The sequence below is a fragment of the Alexandromys fortis genome, unplaced genomic scaffold (assembly GCF_014885135.2).
Source record: "Alexandromys fortis isolate MF-2015 unplaced genomic scaffold, M_Fortis_MF-2015_v1.1 scaffold_55, whole genome shotgun sequence".
NCBI lineage: Eukaryota > Metazoa > Chordata > Mammalia > Rodentia > Cricetidae > Alexandromys > Alexandromys fortis.
In genome coordinates, this window is record NW_026067936.1 from 1,935,838 (window position 1) to 1,955,999 (window position 20,162).

Below are 20,162 nucleotides of genomic sequence, written 5' to 3' on the forward strand. Positions count from 1 at the left end.
TTCTAAATCACTTATAAATTTATAAATATACCTATAAATAAAATACATTACACTTATATGATATATGGAATATATTTTGTACATTATATATGATAGAATAGATATAATATATAACATAATAAATATGGTAAGTATAATAAATATAATCAATGACACCATACAAAATAAAAATAGCAAAACAAATCCAAGTCAGTTTTAATGTCTTGCTTATTAGATTGCCAAAGCCATATTGCTGAAATAAATACTCACCCCATGGCTATTGCAATCTCTAGCAACATCGCAAGTGTCAAATTTTGCGACAAATCTCAATTCTCTGCACTCTGCCTCCTTACAGTACTAAAGCAAAGCAGTGAAAAGATAAACAATAAAGGCAGTCAAATCATGAAATTGAGAACATAGACAAAGCACAAGACATATTTAGGAAAACCAAAACTTATATTACCTATAGTTGGGATTCAAATCTCTGAGACTATAGCCAAGAAAAAGGTAATTCTTATATACTGAAATGAGTTTTGTACCTACAGACTGCAAATTATGCAAGGACTTTTGAGTCTGACTTTCAAGCCGTCTATCCTAAGTCCTATCAGAAAGATAAAGCACCAGAAGGAGATGATCTCAGTTTTGATCCCAAGTGGGAGGAGCCTGTGTGTCCTGCAGTGAGTGAAAGTTCACAGACAGACCCTCTGCTTGATGAGGTATTACACAAAACTAACGAGCACATACACTTGCTGTCAGAAGTGTGATCATTGCTGAGCTCAAGCTGTCTGGGGGCCTTTGGAAGTGACTCGCAGGGAAGACATAGAGTTTGAAGCTAAAAAAGCCCAAACGACCATTGTGCTAGGGATTTGGAAGGTCAGCCTGCTGAGAGGAACACAGGCAGCAGGGACCTGGCACATACGCTTTAGAAGACGGCAGGGACTATTGCTAGGGATCGGGCTGTTCCTGTGATAGCCTGGCAGAGTCCAGCAGCATCCTGTCTGTTATCACTCAAATGCAGCTAAACTGTAGAGCACCGACTCATTTGTTGGTAGGGGCCATAAAAGGCAAGGACATTCAGGCTGTTGTAGTTACTGTCACTGTGCCCTGATTAAAGTGAGCAAGAGCAACAAGCAGAGCTGGGAACCATGATGCTTGTCAGGGGAGGAGTGGATTTGATGTTGGAGACAAGGTGGTGCTGAGGGAACAACGGCCATTCTTCAAGACTAGCATCCTTATGTAGACATGTACTCTAAACTGGTACAGCAAGAACGCTTTCCCAAAGGAAAGACCCAACCTTTCAACATTTTGGATCTTGTGAAAATCCAAATTCATTCGAAAAGGAGAGACCCTAAACATAGGATGCAAAAGAGGGGTCTTCTCAAAAACATTTTTTGAGAAGCATTTCCTTAGGATCAGCACACAAGGGCCAATGTATCTGTGATGCAGGAAAGTCAGTCTACAGCTCTACACTCATGAGACGACAAGGAAAAAAATCCTTCTCCCTGAAAGCTATTTTCCTCAGGAATATTGTCACGAGTGACCAAAAGGGCCTAATGTGACTATACAAGGAACACACACAAACAGGTCAGAAAAGAACCACGAGCAGTAAGGATCCTGAATCAGTAACCACATAGATCTCTATGGAGAAAATCCGTGTCCATGGCCCTGGCTTCACAGTGGATTCTGACAGATTGTTAAGAAGCACCGCCAGCTCTCTTTCCAATTTTTCTGCAGGTGGAAAGAGCAGAGCATTTTCTAACTGATTTTGTGATGTCATTTGCCTAATGGCAAAGCCAAAATACAAAGCAATATCTGAAGAATGGATGAAGAAAGTATGGAATATATACATATTAGAGTACTACTCAGCAGTAAAAAACAAGGACTTCTTGAAGTTTGCAGGCAAATGGATGGAAATAGAAAACAACTTATGAAATGGTCTCACCCATATTCAGGGTGTATCTTCCTATCTCAATCACCTAAAAGGGACACTTTACAAATCTATCAAAGGCTTGCTTTTGAGGTGATTCTAGATGCTGTCAAATTGAAACCAATATTAATTATCAGCCATACAGCATTTAAAATGTTGGTAAGAATACAAACTGCTCTAACCATTATGGATAACAGTATAGGAGTTATTCAAAATACTGAAAACAGTTACCTTACAAACCAACAACTCTACTTCTAAGAATATACTCAAAAGAACTAAAAGTAGGATTATGAACATTTTGGGTCCTATAACATTATTTACAGTAGCTAAAGTATGGAAATAGTCATGAGCTGAAGAATGAATAAACAATATGTGAGATATCCAAATAGTGAAATAGTACACAGCCCTGAAAAAGATAGAGCTTGTAATCTCTGCTACATGATGGATGGTCCCTGAGGATCTCAGCTAAGTAAAGTAGATCATCCACTTCCGTGTCATATCTATAGTGATCACAGAGCACAGAAAGAGTGTTCCAGAGACTACAGAGGGGAACAAAGAGCAATCCCATAGGCAGAGTTTCAGTTCTACAAGAGGAAAAGGCTACAAAGATGCACAGTGGTGTGGTAGCTACTCAATACTGGGAGTGAACTTAGTACCACTAAATTACACACATCTTTTAAGAGGGGAACCTTTGTTATGCGCTATGAGCATTGTATCACAATGAAGAAATTGTAGAAAAGACAGTGCTTGATATAGTGTCAAGACAAATATGACTACAAAATAATTTTAAATCAGTTTAAAGTATCTCAAATTACCATATCAGGGCCACAGATAGTGCCATCTTCTACAAAGGTTTCGTCTCTGTCTTCAATAGTGCTATATGTTGTTGGTGTGTTCTTAGGTATCCTCCCGCCTTTATAGAAAGATATACATACGTCATTTTGTGCGTGTGTATAAACCGTAGATATATTGACGAGCTTCACTATCCTCTTGTATGGCCATGTACAGACTAACTTCCCACACAGAACATCTCTGGAAGCATAATGGGAAAGGTCTCTTAGCATTTGTTGACATAAGTAGTTGTTATCACAGGCTAGCAATTAAGGGTCCACACTAGGAAAACCAGCAATGCAGCCCCACCTTCTCTGAACGTTTTCTTTCTGTCTTAGCTCCCTATACAATGTGAAACTAGAATTTACTCTTCTTTAACTTAGTATACATCTAAGTTAAAAATAATGTCTTACTAAATTAAATCCAGGTTGAATCATTTTTATAATCATGATTATTAAAAAATAATCATCATGACAGCTTTTTTATGCTTTGTTCTAGCTACTGGAATTTGGATTTTAATGACCATTGATTATACGTTTTTTAGTAGGTAAAACAAGATAACTTTTGTTAGATACATTTGGTGAGGTATATCATGTTTACCATAAAGATATACGTGAACTACTTAACCAATGGATAGTTCCTCAAAGCTATATACAAAAGCTGTTTCCAAGTTCACTGGAGCTTTAGCATTATTGGCCCTGGACAAATGTTCCATGGCAAGAGACAACAGCCATTCAGTTGAGATCACGGGCCAAAGGAAATCTGACAAAGTCCCCCACAGGGGTTCCCACAGAACACATTCTAGTATTTGAGAATCTACACTCTAGGTAAAAGTATAATTTTCTAAACACATACTCAAATTTACAATGATGAGAAATACAGTTGCCAAATCGATCACCTCTGGAATTCAGCTCTTCATGACACCAGAAGGGAGCCCCTCTCACACCTAAAGAAAAAGACAAAGAGAAGTGAGATGGATTTGAGAGTTCAGCTCACACTCCTGGACCCATAGAGGCAGACTGGAAGCTGCAATGTGACTTCTTAGCATCGTCCTATAGTTTGCAGGCAAATGGATGGAAATAGAAAACACCATCCTGAGTGAGGTAAGCCAGACCCAAAAAGAGGAACATGGGATGTACTCACTCATATTTGGTTTTGAGCCTATAATTCGGGTTCTTAGAGAAGCTAAATAAGAAGGAGAACCCAAAGAAAATCATATAGGCTTCCTCCTGAATATTAACCTTCATCAGGCGATGAAAGGAGACAGAGACAGAGACCCACAATGGAGCACCGGACTGAAATCTCAAGGTCCAAATCAGGAGCAGAAGGAGAGAGAGCACAAGCAAGGAACTCAGGACCGCGAGGGGTGCACCCATACACTGAGACAAGGGGGATGTTCTATCGGGAACTCACCAAGGCCAGCTGGCCTGGGTCTGAAAAAGCCTGGGTTAAAACCGGTCTCGCTAAACATAGTGGACAATGAGGACTACTGAGACCTCAAGAACAATGGCAATGGGTTTTTGATCCTACTGTACCTATTGGTTTCGTGGGAGCCTAGGCAGTTTCGTGGATGCTCACCTTACTAGACCTGGATGGAGGTGGGTGGTCCTTGGACTTCCCACAGGGCAGGGAACCCTGATTGCTCTTTGGGCTGACGAGGGAGGGGGATTTGATTGGGGAAGGGGGAGGGAAAGGGGAGGCGGCGGTGGGGAAGAGACAGAAATCTTTAATAAATAAAAAAAAAAGGTAAAATGATGGTTAAGTTTCAAGGTCGCTGTTTTGTAAAATTGTAAATGGTCTCTGAGTATTTGATATTGTTTTTCTGAAATTCTTATTTGGAGTTTTGGCCAGAACATTATAAGAAGGTACACCATTTCTGAAGCTGGTACCCCAAAACCAGTCTCATAGTAGTGCTGTCAGAATCATGATGTCATATCAGTCAGGTGGAGTTATTGTTGTGGGGCCCCACTTCTTCACTGATGCAAGCCACAGCAATACCCTTCACCCTGAACTCCGCTAAAAGCCTTCCCAAGATGTCTTTATCATGTTTCAAAAAAAAAAAAAAAAAAAGGTCAGTGATGCTATTGGCTGGGAGACGACTCAGTCAGTAATGGACTTCTCTCACATATCTGAGGCATAGAGTTTGAATCTCTGGAACCCACATAAAAATCTGAGCATGTAATTCCAGTTATGGTAAGATGAAAAGGAGAAACAGACAGATCCATGGCCAACCAGGCTGACCTCTGTGACCAAGTTCCAGGTCTTTCTTTCTATCACCTCCCCACCACATTCTGGACAGAGACAAATACTTTGGGGGAATATGTTGCGCTTTCTAAGTCATGCCTTTATTGTCTCTTGTCTAAAGGGACAATTCAAACGGAAAGTCCTTGTTCTCAGCTAACATGAACTTTGTCCATTCAGACAGTATTTTTCCACGCAGCGAGTGACCCAATACTCAAGTAAGGAACTGAGTTGTCAACTGTCAGAGGCCCCCTTGCTCATCAGCAAGCTCTTGAAGCCCCCTACTTTCCTCTACTGGTAACCAAGCTTCCTTTAAAACTTAAACTAAACCCTATGACTACGAATACAATATAATATTGTGGAACCTGTGTTTCTGCTTGTACATTCTTCCTCTCACAAACAGGAAGTCAATGTAAGTTCAGGGATCCTTTCTGCTGTCTTTTAGACATAAGAAAATGAGTTTCCTTTCAAATTAATGATTACCAAGCAAGACTTTGGCCAGTAATAGATGCCATACTTTTGTCCTATAGAGCTGAACTTTGGTGTTGGGATAATCAGATTTTAGAGGAGCATTATGGCCCTTACCTTTTCCAAGAAGCTTAATACATTGCTTGTCAGTAGTCCGGCACAATCCATTGAAGCAGAAGGCTTGACCCGAGTCACAATACTCCCCATCACGCAAGTATGTGTCACGCCCACAGTAAGAAAGGTTCCCATTACAATACTCGGGAAAGTCGCATTCTCCAGTTGATTTTCTACACAGTGTGTTGATTGGTTTTATCTAGAAGAGAACATAAAAAATTACTTCCAGGAATGTTCTCTTTCTCTTTCTCTCTCAAATTTCGGTTTCCACTTTTTTTTTTAAGTTGCCAAGATCAAAAAGAAAAATCTCACTAGGCAATGGTGGTGCATGCCTTTAATCCCAGTATTCAAGAGGCAGAGGCAGGCAGATCTCTGTGACTACGAGGACAGCCTGGTCTACAGAGCAAGTTCCAGGATAGCCAGGGCTACAGAGAGAAACTTTGTCTCGAAACACCAAAAACAAAACAAAACAAAAGTTTAGATACTTGTGAGTGAAATTTGTGTTAAAATCCCATTACCAAAGGCCTCCCATAAGACAATGTAGCAGAGGACCCAGGTCAACCTGAATGTATCTATCAAAAAATATTTCCGTAGCTGCAGTGGAGTGGAGGTGAGTTATGCCCATCCCAGGCTCAGGAAGATTTGTTCCTACACCTCTGAGCGTGTGTGGACATGGTTGGTTCAATCAAAAGTTCCCTTCAGGTATAGCAAGGACAACTAATTTGATTATCTTATTATTATCTTTTTTTGTTGTTTTTAAGGCAGGGTTTCTCCATGTAACAGTCCTAGACATCCTGGAACTAGCTCTTGTAGACCAGGCTGCCCTATGAGTCACAGAGATCTGCCTGCCTCTGCCTCCCGAGTGCTGGGATTAAAGGCATGTGCCACCACTGCCCAGCTGTTGTGTCTATTTTTAAAGGATTTATTTATTTTACAATTTTATGTGTGTGACTATTTTTCCTGTAGGTACATATGTGTACCATGTGCCTCTCTGGTGCATTCAGAGTGCAGAAGACACATCAGGCTCCCTGAGGCTGGAGTTACACATAGTTTTAGGCCGCCATGCGGGTGCTGGGAATCAAACTTGAATCTTCTGCGTAAGGAGCCAGGGCTCTTGACCACTGAGTCATCACTCCAGCCTGAAGAGGTGATTTCTAATAAAGGAAAACTCAATATGCACACGAGACAGAAGTTTCTACAAAGTCAGTTTTTCTAGACTATTTCATCGCATCTGGTTTTGTTTGTTTGTTTTGTAATGTCTAAAAGGAAACGGTAAAGTGAGTTAGAATCTGAGAGGGACAGCAAAGAATTCTAAAATTCAAACTTTTAAAAATTCTCAGATGATAAGTACACTGGATAGGACCAGTAAAGCTGAAGGCATGGCAGTGGAAGCCATTACAAATGAAACAGAAAGTCAGTTCTTTAAAAGTTGGCAGAGAATCAGCCATCCATGAGATATCTTCCCATGCCCAGTGGCATGTGTGTGACATTCTCAAAGGACACCACAAAGACGTAAAGACTGAAGCAAATACTTGACAACAAAGCAGTTGAATGTTCCCCAAATATAATAAAAGCCAAGTTCAACAAACCCCGAGCAGAAGACGCATAAAGAAAACCATACTGATACACACTATCACCAAACTGCTCAAAACCAATGACAAAGATAAATCTTCAGGTGGAAGGTAGAAGACATTATGTGCAGAATAGCAAAAGGTAAGAATAATCGCAATGTTGTCATTAGAGACAGCACAAGCAAGAAAATAGAATAGCAACAACTTGAATTCATGGCAAATAAAAATGTTATATTTCAGTATAGCAAGCGAAAATATGGTTTCAAACGAGTAAAGATCAAGCGGATGGAAAGTGGCTCAGTCAGTCAAGAACTTGTCCAGCAAGCTTGCTGACCTGAGTTTTCATCCAAGCACCCATTTAAAAGTCTGGAATTAGCAGCCTATGTTTGTAACCCCTGTTCTGGGGAAGTAGAGACCTGTGGAGCTCATTGACCAGCCAACCTAATGAGATCAACGAGGCACAGGTTAAGAAAATAAGACAGAGAGAAATCAAAGACGATCCTGCCAGCTTCTGGCCACCCCCACAGACACATAACCTGTGTCACATAAACATGGTCCCCAATAAAAAGCAAAATAAAGCCTGTTTTAGACTTTCAAAATCTAAAACCCTCTGTGAACTAAAAACCTAAACAACACACACATGCACATACACTATACCCATGTACAACACACACATACACACACACACACACTTGCATGTACAGCCATGAACACACATACTCCAAGTTGGAAGCAAGGCAAACAAATACCCAAATGTTATATTTGAATCAACCTATTAATCTAAATGCAGCTATATAATAGCAGCCAGCCAGGCTGCATAAAAAGTAAGATCCTACTGAATGCTACTTAAAAGGGACTGTTTATATAAAGAAAATTTGAAATCAAATACATAAATGCCCAATGTAAATAATAATGCCCAATGTACTCTGCTAATATATAATGCTAGCTTTAGTGATAAAAATTGGAAGTGATGCTATCAGGAAAGGCAGATCTCAGAATAAGGGATATTGTTATATATGAGAATTATTTTGAAATTATTAAGAGAGCTGTTCATCAATGCATTACAATCATAACAACAATGCAATAATAACAACAGTGTGAACATTGATGCAGCAAGTAACAGACCGTCAAAACACGTGAAATTAGTACTAAAAATCTGCAATAAGAAGTAGGCAAATCCACAATTGAGAGTTATTTCAAGGACTGATGTAGTAAGAATATGATAAATGGGCCGGGCGGTGGTGGCGCACGCCTTTAATCCAGCACTCGGGAGGCAGAGGCAGGCGGATCTCTGTGAGTTTGAGGCCAGCCTGGGCTACAAGAGCTAGTTCCAGGACAGGCTCCAAAGCAACACAGAGAAACCCTTGTCTCGAAAAAAAAAAAAAAAAGAGTTGGTTAGCAAACAATTTTAACAAGACAAAAGCCTTATCCTTTGTTGCCCCAAATGAGAATGTTTACTGCGTTCATAATGGTTCATAATGGTAGCGCTGCTGCAGACAAGGCATAGCTTCTATACACAGAGCATCTGAGAGCACTTACTATACTCTCTCCAGCTTCCCAAAGGAGATGCTGCTAGTCTCTGTGTGGAGACAGAACTGATCTCCATGAGTTCCAGAGCTGGTTTGACAAGACCCAGACCCCTAAATGTATGGATTTCACCTCTCCAGTCTTGCCGTGGTTTTTCCTGGCTGAGACCCCAGAACAGAGGCAAGCTCTGCCATGACATTTGGACTCTGTTGTTATCAGAGCACTCGATGAGTGGAGGGCTGCTTTTCTGACATGGAGGGTGTCGTGAGCAAACCCGACTTATGCACCATCTGGGCAATGGGATTTGACCATTTGAGTAGGTCTGTCTTTCCGTTCATACCCATTGACATCATTTTTGTATCTGGGTGCATACGTACTATCAACTTTATACCCTCTTGATGAATTGCCTCCTTAGTATCATATAACTACCTTCTTGTCCTATGGGAAAGGTTTGTAGGTTTTTTATGGGGGTGGAGGAATTACAGATGTTTGTTTTACTTAAAGTCACAGTAGTCTGGAACCTGGACCCAATGGGGTCTTCCACATCAATCACTAAAAAGAAAATGCCCTACAGTCAGATCTGATGGAGGCAGTTTCTCAATTGAGGTTCCCTCCTTTCAAATTAACTCCAGCTTGTGTCAAGTTGGAATAAAACTAGCCAACACTGTGTGTGTGTGTGCATGTGTGTGTGTGCATGTGTGTGTGTGTGTGTTACTGTTCCTGTAGGTAACCGTGACTAATACAATCCCACACTCAGTGAGTTACAAGAGCACCACTGCCTCGGTCTTTGAGTTTCTGCTGTTTACTTTGCCCAGTATCCTTTTCTTAGGATGTAAACATGAATGGACTCTCTTTAAACAGTTCACACACTGAGGAAGAGGACAACTGCCACATCAGCTGAGTGCGGTCGAGCAAAGGCCATTCCCAGAAGGCAGTAAAGCGACTTCAGTGGGCACAGAAACCCATCTAACTTCTTGCCCTCATATAACCTACACACAGAAAATATGGGTGAGAAAACCTGGTAGAGCCACACGTAATCAGACAGACACGTTGGCCGCCAGAGAAAAAAACTTCAGAAAGCCAAGTTAGGAGAGAAGGAAGCTAAGAAAGGATTCCCACGAGAGCAGAGGAAGTGATAGATTACTGAATGGACTCCAAGTGGGGAATGGATACAGAGTATCACTGACTCGTCAGCTAAGAGAGATACTGATGCGTTCCTCTCTTTGAACTATGTATTTCAAGAGAGTCGTTCCTGGACTGTTATCAAAGGTGGGTTTTCCTCTTACCGTGCAGTCTTTCTTACAACACTCTCCAGAGCCACATATGGCTTTGGGCTTCAATCGGCATGACATAGGGTCACAGCACGCTGGGTGTGTACAGTTCTGCAAGGAAAGGAAAGTCTTACTCAGCTCTGTCTGGTCGTGCAGCACCAAACAAAGCTGCGCACCTGACCCTGAAAATCACACCGTTTTTCTTACATGTATAGTTTCAATAAATATATTCTCCTAGAAATAATCTCTCATTCAGCAGTTTGCAGAGACATTTTCTCCCTGTTTGGTGCAGTTCAAGAAGACCTACCATGAAAGCACCCAGGGGAGAACGCTACTTGATCTCTTGTTAACAGCCACTCTCCTTAAACAGTTCTATAATCTGGTGTTTACGTCAAGCCTCGTCCATCGCTACTGTTTATGTGTAAATCCCAACCTTGAGCATCCTTAGTGGTCCTCAGACACAGAGCCCACTGTAATGAATAAGACTGCTTATTAAATATCAAACTGCTACACCCCTGAAATAAAGCCTGACTTATCAGACTAATATTTATTCATGTTCCTGTTACAATGTACTTCTGAAAGGCTTGGATTTTATATTGCCTTACTCTAAACTGTGCCCCTGAAGTTACTGATGCCCACGCTAAACTCTTGCGGAAACACTGCCATCTGCCCGACCCCGTCATAACTCTCTCCTCTGTATTCAGTTAGGTTCATTTGTCACCTGGTGTGGTCACCCCAGAGTACATACAGGAAGCTGTTTAGCAAAAAATGCTACAGCTGAAGGTCTATTCATATATTTGTTAATTGTCTTAAGGACAGTATTGAAGAGGGCTGGCTTGATGAATACAAGTTAGCAGCTGTTAATAGCCCAACGGTGAAAAGAAACGTTTAGCTGGGAAAGGGCTAGCAAATCACAGCTGAGTCTCAAAGCTGCACGGTATCCGATGGCAAACAAAAGTGTATGCCAAGGGCAATGCTGCTCTCAGGGAGAGAAAACTGGTCATGGGATGTCCAGCGGAGAGTGTCGGATATGCCACCAACTCCCACAACTGAGTCACTTGTCCTCAGCCCTTCCAGGTGGGGGCTGGCAGCCCAAGGGACTCTTGGAGGGCTATCCTTCTTCGGCCCGTGTTGAAGCTGGGTGCTGATGCAGCAGTGGCAACAGCTGTGTTGATGCTCTCGCCAGCAAAGGACGAAAGCAAGAAGGCAAAAGCAACACCCATTTTTCCTTCTTCTTAATGTAGATATTTCTTGCTATAAAGTGCCCTCTCGGAACTGCTTTTGCTGCCACGTAGAGATTTTGAGAGGTTTTGGTTTCAGCTCTTAATCACCTCAAGATAGTTTATTATTTTCTTTTTTATCTACTTCTCCATTGACTCATTAGTTACTCTAAGGCAAGTGCTTACTTTTCATCTGTTTGTGATTTTTCCATATTTATATTGGGACAGTGCTGTTAGAGCTTAATATTAGAGTTGGTTCGCAAACACAAGATAAGGATGTATATCCTACTGCCACCAAATAGGAAGGTGTGTGTGCATGTGTTGTGTGTGCTGTGTATTTGGTCTAAAGTGAAGTCTGAGAGAACTACTTCATTATTTACTTCCTGGATGGTTTTCTGACCACCGAAAGCAAAAACTGAAGTCTCCTTCTGCCGGTTTATATATTTCTACCTTCATATCTTCTTCCATGTGTTCTGCGTATGTAGTCGCTCCAATGTTAAATAAATGCATGCCTACAGCCATTAAAACCTTCTCAACGATTTAACTTGAGTTTATCATGACAAACCTTTGGACTTGGGCTTCTTTTAGAGGTATGTGTCGTTACTGCTCCTCATTCTTGCGTGTTTGTATAAAGTGTCTTTTGACCCTTTCACTTGAAGTATGTATGTGTTCTTAACTCAAAGGGAAGATCCTGCTGTCAAAATACAGCTGGTTATTATTTAGGGCTGGAAAATTCTGCTAAGATTTTATGAAAGGCATTGTAGGGATGAGCTCCCTCTGCTTCTACTTGTCTCAGACTTTACTTCCTTATTTCTGAAAGACAGACTTCCTGAACACAAGCTTCTTCTTCCTGATTTCTCTCAGGGCTTCGGAGAGACAATCCCACTCTCTCTGGTTCCGAAAGGCTACTGAAGAATTCATGTAAAGCCTCACTCTTGTCCCTTTGTATGTCATCGGCTTTAAAATTCCTTTCTACTTTTGACAGTGTGGATGGAGACCTTATTAGGATAAAACCGTCCGATGGCCGCTACTTAGTGGTTCTCAACCTGTGGGTCATGCCCCCTCTGGTGAGTGATATATATGTCAGACTTCACACTATCTGTTTCCATTCTTAAATATACAGATATTTACGTTACAGCTCACAACAGTAACAAGATTACAGTCATGGAGCATCTTTGTTACTTCACAGTTAGGGTCAACACAGCATGAGGAACTGTATTAAAAGTTAGCAGAATGAGAAAGGTTGAGAACCACTGGCCCAAACTATTTGAGAAAATGTAAGAGTTCACAAATCTTCCCCCTAAATTTGGGAAGTTTTAAGTAATTTTTTAATATGCTTTTTATAAAGTTTTTTTTCTCTTTTGGAAAGTTCCATAAGAGGAATTTTTGCATTTAAAAGCACCACAAAAGCTCTGTAGTCTAAGAGAGAAAGTTTTTTTCTGCTTTTCTTACACATGAGAGACTGAGATGCGTTGAGGAAAAAAGGAACCACCAACCTTCAAAGTGCCGCAGTCACACTGCTCTTTCCCCTCCAACACGCCATTGCCACAGATCCGTCTCGGCCTGCGTTGACGTCTTCTCTCCATAGGCCAGTCCTGGAGACATCCAAGGTCTTTGCCCATGGACAACTGTTTAAAGTCATCCAAGCTACAGGTACTGAAACTCTTCATGCCCCCAAAATATCTAGAACATAACAGTGTGTGCATGGTCAAAGCTTCTGCCATGTACTTCAGTTCCCATAATGCCGTGTTTTGACAAAGATTTCAAGAGTGCCCGCCATCCTTCACAGAAAAGTGCACTTTTGAAAACAGTGATTGGATTGCTAAGATATTTTCTCAGACTTCTTTATATCTACCAAGAAAAAGTGAAAACTAATGATATGATTTTAAAAAATTGTCACATACTGTACTTATGTAGAACCTGGTGCAGGTGGCCCCTCAGTACATGCGAGGTACTGATCCAGGGATCCTTCCCGACTTCTGCTACCTAGACAGCAGCATCATAGACACTAAAGTCTCTTATCCATGGACACGTGTTATCATTCTGCTTCTCCTCACCAAGTATACATGAAAATTCATAAAATAAGGTGAGAAGAAGTCTACAAAGCTGAGATGCGAGTTAACAGACACCCAAGACCTAAAGGACCACATAGGGCCTGGACATTTTCTATCCGCCTGCCCTCCCCATGAGTGCCGTGGGATTCATGACTTTGTAACTACAAAACTTGATAGGAAAAGCTAGATCAAAGAGGCTCCCTCCTCCCCAAGATCAAACAGACAAGAAAGCGGGCACCACCAGCCAGAGAAAGCAATTAAAGCATTGCTTACCTACTGTGAAAGAAATAGAAATTACTGTAGTTATTGCATGACAGTATCTCAAAAGTGGGGTGACCCTACAGAGAGATCCAGAACACCTGCTGTGTATGTAAACAAAGGAGATGGAGCAGGTATCAAAGGGACACCTGGGCTCTCATGCTCACTGCCATAGCCTTCACAAATACCATGATATAGGATCAACCTACACGCTCGTCACAAAATGGGGAGAGAAATCAAATGTGTGTCTTTGCAGCTATTCAGCCATAAAAAAAAGTACATAGTCCCCTCGTTTGCAACAATGTGGGTGGGCCTAGGGGACATTCAGTTAAGTGAGAGGATCCAGGGACATGAAGAAGAATGTCACATCAAAAATAGGATTTAAAATTTTGAAAAAATAGGACTTAAATTTTTGAGTCTATAAAAGTTGGCAGTGGGATAGTGGCTGCCAGATGCCATGGGGAGCAGGGAGAAGAAAATAGAGAGAAGTCCGCCCTGGTGAAAGAAATAAGTTCTGCCTTCCAGGCACGGCAGGGTGACGAGAGCTAGCGTTAATGCATTCCCTATCTCAAAACTATTGGGACACGAGGACAACTTTGAGACAGTGTCACAAAACAATTAGGACAGCTTTTAATATCCTCACAAAAAAGAAACAAAGTGTCAAGCTGAGAGGCGGCTCAACATTCAGAGTTGATCAATGTATAATATACTCATGAATCAAAATTTCATAATGAACATCAGGATGCTGTAGCAGCAGCATTATATACCAAAAAGAGCAAAATAAACACTGAGAGGAAAGAGAAGTGCAGGTGGGGGCTATCAAGACACACAACACAGTGGGTGGGGTTGAAAATCCACACGTTCACTAAGGAAAACAGCATAACAGCTCCTCAAAATATATATGTGTGTGTATTATATATAGCATACATAATATATAGTGTATATATATGTATATAATCGATACTTTAATTCAGTTAACAGAAACAGAAAGCCAGTTGAAAGCAAGAGGAAACGCGTGTGCTTAGTAAAGAAGGGTTGTCTTACATTGCCTTGGGCGTCATTAGGCAAACATCTCCTGTACAGTGGCAGGTGTCGGTGTTGTCGTACGTGAGGCCCATGCCGAGGCTTAGCAGCTGTGCGACGATGACGCTGTATGACTCTAACGATAAGCCTTTGGGATACTGAGCATGAACAGAAGGGAAGGAGTTAGCAGAGCAACGCTGACTGCCAGAAAAACTGATTTATTAACACGTTCGAGACACCGCCATGGATGCAACTGTAGTAGTGATATAAATGTTTTGATGAAAATCAGTTTATTAATATATTTGAGACAACTCCATGGATGCAGCTGCAGTAGTGATACAAATGTCTTGCTAATGGGTTCATTAAACATGGGTGGATCAGTAGAGGAAGTTTGACTTCCGAGTACTATTATTGTTGTTAAATGACAGCCACACAGCTGCCTTAGGAAGGCTGACACCTGAACACCGCCTCATTTTTAAGCCTTCTTTGATGTAGCTTTGACACAGTACCTTTAATCTTCTATTCAATAATCAAATCTGCATTCATCAATGGGTCCCAGTAACTCAGATTTCCCTGTATTAATGGCCTCTATGATGTCCTTCTGTTGTGGAGAGGAAGCTAGTTTTTACCTCTTCTGATTCATCCAATACAGTAGGGGGGTGGGGAATCATTCATGAATAGCTTGTGTAAATACTGCCTTTGTGCAGTCTCTATCTTGACCATATTAAGAAAACAGTGGCTATGTGGGGAGTGGGGACTTTTGGAGAGACCTCCATGTTGGAGGCATGTTTCCTGCAGAGTGAGAGCTGCCAGGTCCCTGAGCTGGGATTCTGAAAGCAACAACAGCCTCAGACGATATTTTTTGCCCACAAGCTAAATGTAAAAAACAAAATGGACAGTCTCACGTATGCTTTTCAAATGACATTATGACATGATTTAAAGTATCGCATTTGTTTAAATGTTCTCAATTTAATCATAAATTCTTATGGATCTGCTAGCTGTGATGTCCAGTTTGTACCTGTGAGGACAGAATAAAGGTGGTCGAGTTGAATATCAACCAACAAAAAGTGTCCATGTTTAGGCTGTGAATATCATAAGCAGAGCTTTCCCGCTAGTTGAGACAAGGAAGGGATTCCTGCTCCCACCATTTCCTTCAACACACAGCACTGAAAACCTAGCAGGAACAATCAGTCAAGAAAGAGAACAGCCATGCAAGAAAAAAGGAAAATGAAGTTACTGTGGTCTACAAAAGGCATTCGCTCCTGCTCAGAGAGCCTGCGGATTCTCTGACGTGCTGTTGGGACGCACAATGCTAACACATAAAGTTTAGTCACACTTGCAGTAATAATGCAGCAGAAAAAACAAGAAAATCATGCTACTCCTGACACACAACTAACACAAAATTCTTAGACAGGGGCTTACTGCACCCCAAAATACAGACTAAGGAAATTAAAGTGACACACATACCCTGAAAGCACCCCAATCTCAGCGAGTAGAAGAGTAGAAAAGGGGAGGATGAACTGTGGGAGCCGGAGGGGTGGAAGACAGCAGAAGAACACTGCCACAGAACCAACTAAGCAGGGCACAGGAGGGCTCGCAGAGACTGACTGGCTCAGCCATCACAGAACCTGCAGGACCCTCATAGCTAGGTCCTCTGCATATATTCTATGGTTGTTGGCTTGGTGTTTGGGGGAGACTTCCGACAGTGGGAATTAGGGTGTCTCTGACTCTTTTGCCTGCTCTTGGGACCCCTTTTCTTCTACTGGGTTTCTTTGCCTAGATTTAATGTGAGGGTTTGTACCTAGTCTTATTCTAACTTGCAATAACATATTCGGTTGATGCCACTGGGAAGCCTGTTCTTTTCTGGGGCGGGGGGAATGGGGCTGACAGAAATAGGAGTATAGAACTAGGGCAGATGGGAGCGGGGAGTGGAAGGAGAGGAGAGTGGGAAGTACGATCAGGATGTATTGTATGAGAGAAGACTAAACAAATAAATAGAAGATTTTCTCCTCTGATAAGATTATTTATGAATTTTTGAAATATGGAAAAAAAGAGTAGGGAAGGAAAATCTGACAGAACTGCATACCAGGGCAACAGCAACGTCAAAATCCACTCTGCACAATTCCCCTGGATACAGGGCTCCAATAGAAGCAGGATGCTCGTCAAAGCTACAAAATGAACAGGTGTATATCAGAAAGCAGTGTTAGTAATGTCAGCAATTTTCATAGGATAAAATATTATAAAACATGTACTATATTCTCAGCTCTATGCCACTCAGCGTTGTACAATTTAGATATATTCCCCCAAAGCTTCAATATTAAGAATATTTCAATGTCAATTGTGAATTTCATAACTATCTGGGAATATATAAGGATAAGACCTAATGATCTAGTAATGGCAGCTTTCAGTTTGATTCCATATACTCTGTATGCGTGTGTATAAAACTTTGAGTATCTATTTAGCTAGGAATCCCTAAAACTTCACTTTTGAGGCCTTGTCATTCATTTATCATTAACAGTAAATAGATCTTTATTTAAAAATAAAAATATTAACTAGGTGATTAATTAATTAGGTAAGAAACGGAACTATCGAGATCTGATAGTAGGTCACAGACATTTGTAAGCCAAAGCGGTTTGATTCTTTTTCACCCACTTCTAATTTGCCATTATTCTTGAGGTTTTGTTCTGTTTGATAGGAAAGTGGAGCCGCTGTCTCCGGACCAGCGGCTGCAGCCACCAGCAAGCACTCCACCATCTCTCTCATCTCTGGTGGTCTGTGTTGTTTAAGAAAAGTGTGTGCAGTGTTCCTCGTATTAGTCCTAAGGGAGAAGCCTTCATAGCTTGCATTTTTTATATTCATGATATCCAAGAAATTAGAAAACAATATACAGAAAACAAATGTGTATCTTTATAAGTAATATGTCATTTGAGCTATTCCTTCAGTGTCAGTAGAGACAGGATATATGCTTACGCCAGTAAGTATGAAACATGCTTCTGTTTATGGTCTCGTTTCCAGTTTAAAAATGCTATCAGCAAACTCTTAGGACTCTCTGGGACAGAAATTCTGTTACCCTTTGACCAGATTTCAATGGAATGTATTACAACCGTCAGTTCTAACATGGAGAACATCTAAAAAGAAAATATAAAAAGATAAAGGAATTTCTATATGAATTTGAACATCCCTCGAAACACTTAAAAACATATTTAACATGGTACTTTTGGTTACACAATAAGAGCTCAGCAAACTATATGGCATAGATCCATATCTCTGGTTTTACAGATTATATAGACAAATTTGCTTTTGAAAACTCACAGTGTTGACAAGGCCGATAACATGAGTAACTTTCTGTATCACAGTTTTAATGTCAGAGCCCATGTAATCAAACTGAAAAAAAAAAGCAATATTGAAAAATGAATGGATCTAAAGTAACAAGGGCATGCTTTTAAACAAACAAACGTGTTGTCCTCTGAACAAGCAATAAGACTACATTCTGATGGAAACCCATAAAATCAATAACGATAAGCAAATAATTATTTCAAAATACCCAATAACATGAATTTTAACATCATACAATGCATTGTAGACCAGGAGCAAGGTGGAGTCATGATGGCTCCAGCCATACTGTCTCCACAGAGGGATGCATGTCAACAGTTGCACACAACAGTCCACATTCACAGTAGCTGAGGAAGCCAGGCAAAACACCACAATGGCTGGTAGCAGTAGAGCCATAAGGAAAAGTGGTAGAAGTACTCATGGGTCTTGGGATGCATATCTACAGAAGACAGGAACTAGGAGGGGAGCCATGTGTGAGGAAACCACAGAAGAGGCACGGGGGAGGGTATGAAAGCGTAAGGGAGGAATGCTAGGCACAGAAAGATTGAAATGGGTACAGGAGTGGGAGGGAAGGCGAGGGGAGGTGAGGGGAGGCGAAGGGAGGCAAGAGGAGGGGAGGGAAGGGGAGGGGAGGGAGGCAACCCAAACCAAAGATGGTTTTAAGAGCATACAGAAAGCTACTAGTTTATAAACTAACTAAGCATTATCATTCTAGAAGAGCGTGAACAGAGGTAACCTGCTAGTGAGGATAATACTGCTCCCAGGAGCAAGGCATAGGTTTTGAAACAAAAAATCCCAGTGCCAAATGCTGGATACCTCTGATGCCAAAGGCTCCCAAAAACATACATATGATTGCCAGCTTTTTCTTGGTTGCCCATACGAAATAGGCACTGAAATTCTATTGCTGAGAAGACCACATACTTTGGGTACAGGACACAGAGCCATCAAGCTAGACCCAAAGTGAAAGCGCACTGTCTGTGAGCTAGCCCCCACCGTGTAAGAAGAAAGTATGCCGGCTCCTATGACAGAGAAGTCTTCTCCAGTCTTACCCAGCTGTGGGCTCTAAGTGCTACAATACTGTCAGACAAGACATGCCCACACATTCAATAATAAGAAAGGGGTCACAGAAGTGGAAGGAGGACGAGACAGGGGGATGGACGCAGATATGGTCATAACACACTGTTTACATCTAGGAGACTGTCAAAACAAACAGCAATAGAAAGAATAGGACACACCAGCTTCTTATCCACGACAATATCCATCTCGAAGTACCGTGGGGATAACTTGATTAATGATGTTTTCTGAAAGACACATGACATAAGTCCTGAGAAAAAATTTTAAATGCCATCTTCTGTTAAAATTATATTTATAAATAAGATAGAAGACATCTGCTACAAACTGTAATAAGGCTGTTTTCAAACACAAAATTTTGCTGCCATTCAGAGGATCTCCCAGCACAGAAATGCTGCCGTTAGCAAGAACTTTCAGTTAGACATCTCAAGCTGGATGAGAACTCAGGAATCTTGATTTTGTAATATTCGAAATAAAATTCTAGGTTTATAACCCAAGCCTTGCTTTTCTTGATCCTTCTGATAATCTAAAACTATCCATGTAGGAAGATATTTTTGCTAACAAGTGTGAGGAATGAGGAAGCTGATTTAGCTAACCATGTACTTCAGAGAAAATCCTACCAAAGTTAGCAGTTGATGGTGTTACTAGAGCCAGGCATACTGCCAAGCCAGTTTATGGGTCTTTGCTAATGGAGAGGTCATTACTCTATTTTACCTTATGAACGTCATTGAAATTATCTATTTTTGAACTGCCACAAAAGAGTTAATACTTTCATCTACATGACCTGAATAATTGGAGGAATATTCTGTGTTAATGATCTAAAAGCATGGGGATTAAAACTTTAGCCGCTTTCAGTTCTAAGTTCAAATCTCCTTGTTTCTGAGATTAATTACCTAAGTTTCTACTGAACCCGGGTCTAATTTCAACTGTAAATCCTCTAGCTATTAAAAATGGCACAGGACCTTCATTTAAAAAATAAAACCACATTAAAGTGTACTTCAAAAGCATATTTCATTTCATAAGATTATATAAAATGAGTTGAAAGAGTAGACACATACCTTCACATTCCTTTTGAATTGAAATTGTGAATTATTATACCAATAGTAACTCTGATCTTCTTCTAAGACAGGAATCTCAGTGTTGTCATTTGTGATCTCATAGATCACGTGCACAAATCCCGATATGGTTTCCACAGGTTCAATTCCATAGGAGACATTTTGGAATTGTATTGTTCCCCTGAACATTAGAACAATCGAAGAAAAGTCTGAAATTAT

General features: G+C 40.9%; 1 protein-coding gene across 1 annotated transcript in view; it reads right to left on the minus strand.

Moving 5' to 3' along the window:
• Positions 1–20,162, minus strand: part of LOC126504417 (disintegrin and metalloproteinase domain-containing protein 5-like) — a 39,096-nt gene that overhangs the window by 13,721 nt on the left and 5,213 nt on the right. Inside the window, exons 6-17 of the mRNA XM_050146733.1 lie at positions 19,947–20,124; positions 19,053–19,118; positions 17,797–17,868; positions 17,455–17,612; positions 16,571–16,652; positions 14,506–14,642; positions 12,646–12,832; positions 9,945–10,040; positions 5,564–5,759; positions 3,593–3,683; positions 2,722–2,938; positions 250–336 (exon numbers count right to left, since the gene is read on the minus strand). Coding sequence (XP_050002690.1) covers positions 250–336; positions 2,722–2,938; positions 3,593–3,683; positions 5,564–5,759; positions 9,945–10,040; positions 12,646–12,832; positions 14,506–14,642; positions 16,571–16,652; positions 17,455–17,612; positions 17,797–17,868; positions 19,053–19,118; positions 19,947–20,124 — 1,567 coding nt within the window. The remainder of the gene's footprint in view (positions 1–249; positions 337–2,721; positions 2,939–3,592; positions 3,684–5,563; positions 5,760–9,944; positions 10,041–12,645; positions 12,833–14,505; positions 14,643–16,570; positions 16,653–17,454; positions 17,613–17,796; positions 17,869–19,052; positions 19,119–19,946; positions 20,125–20,162) is intronic.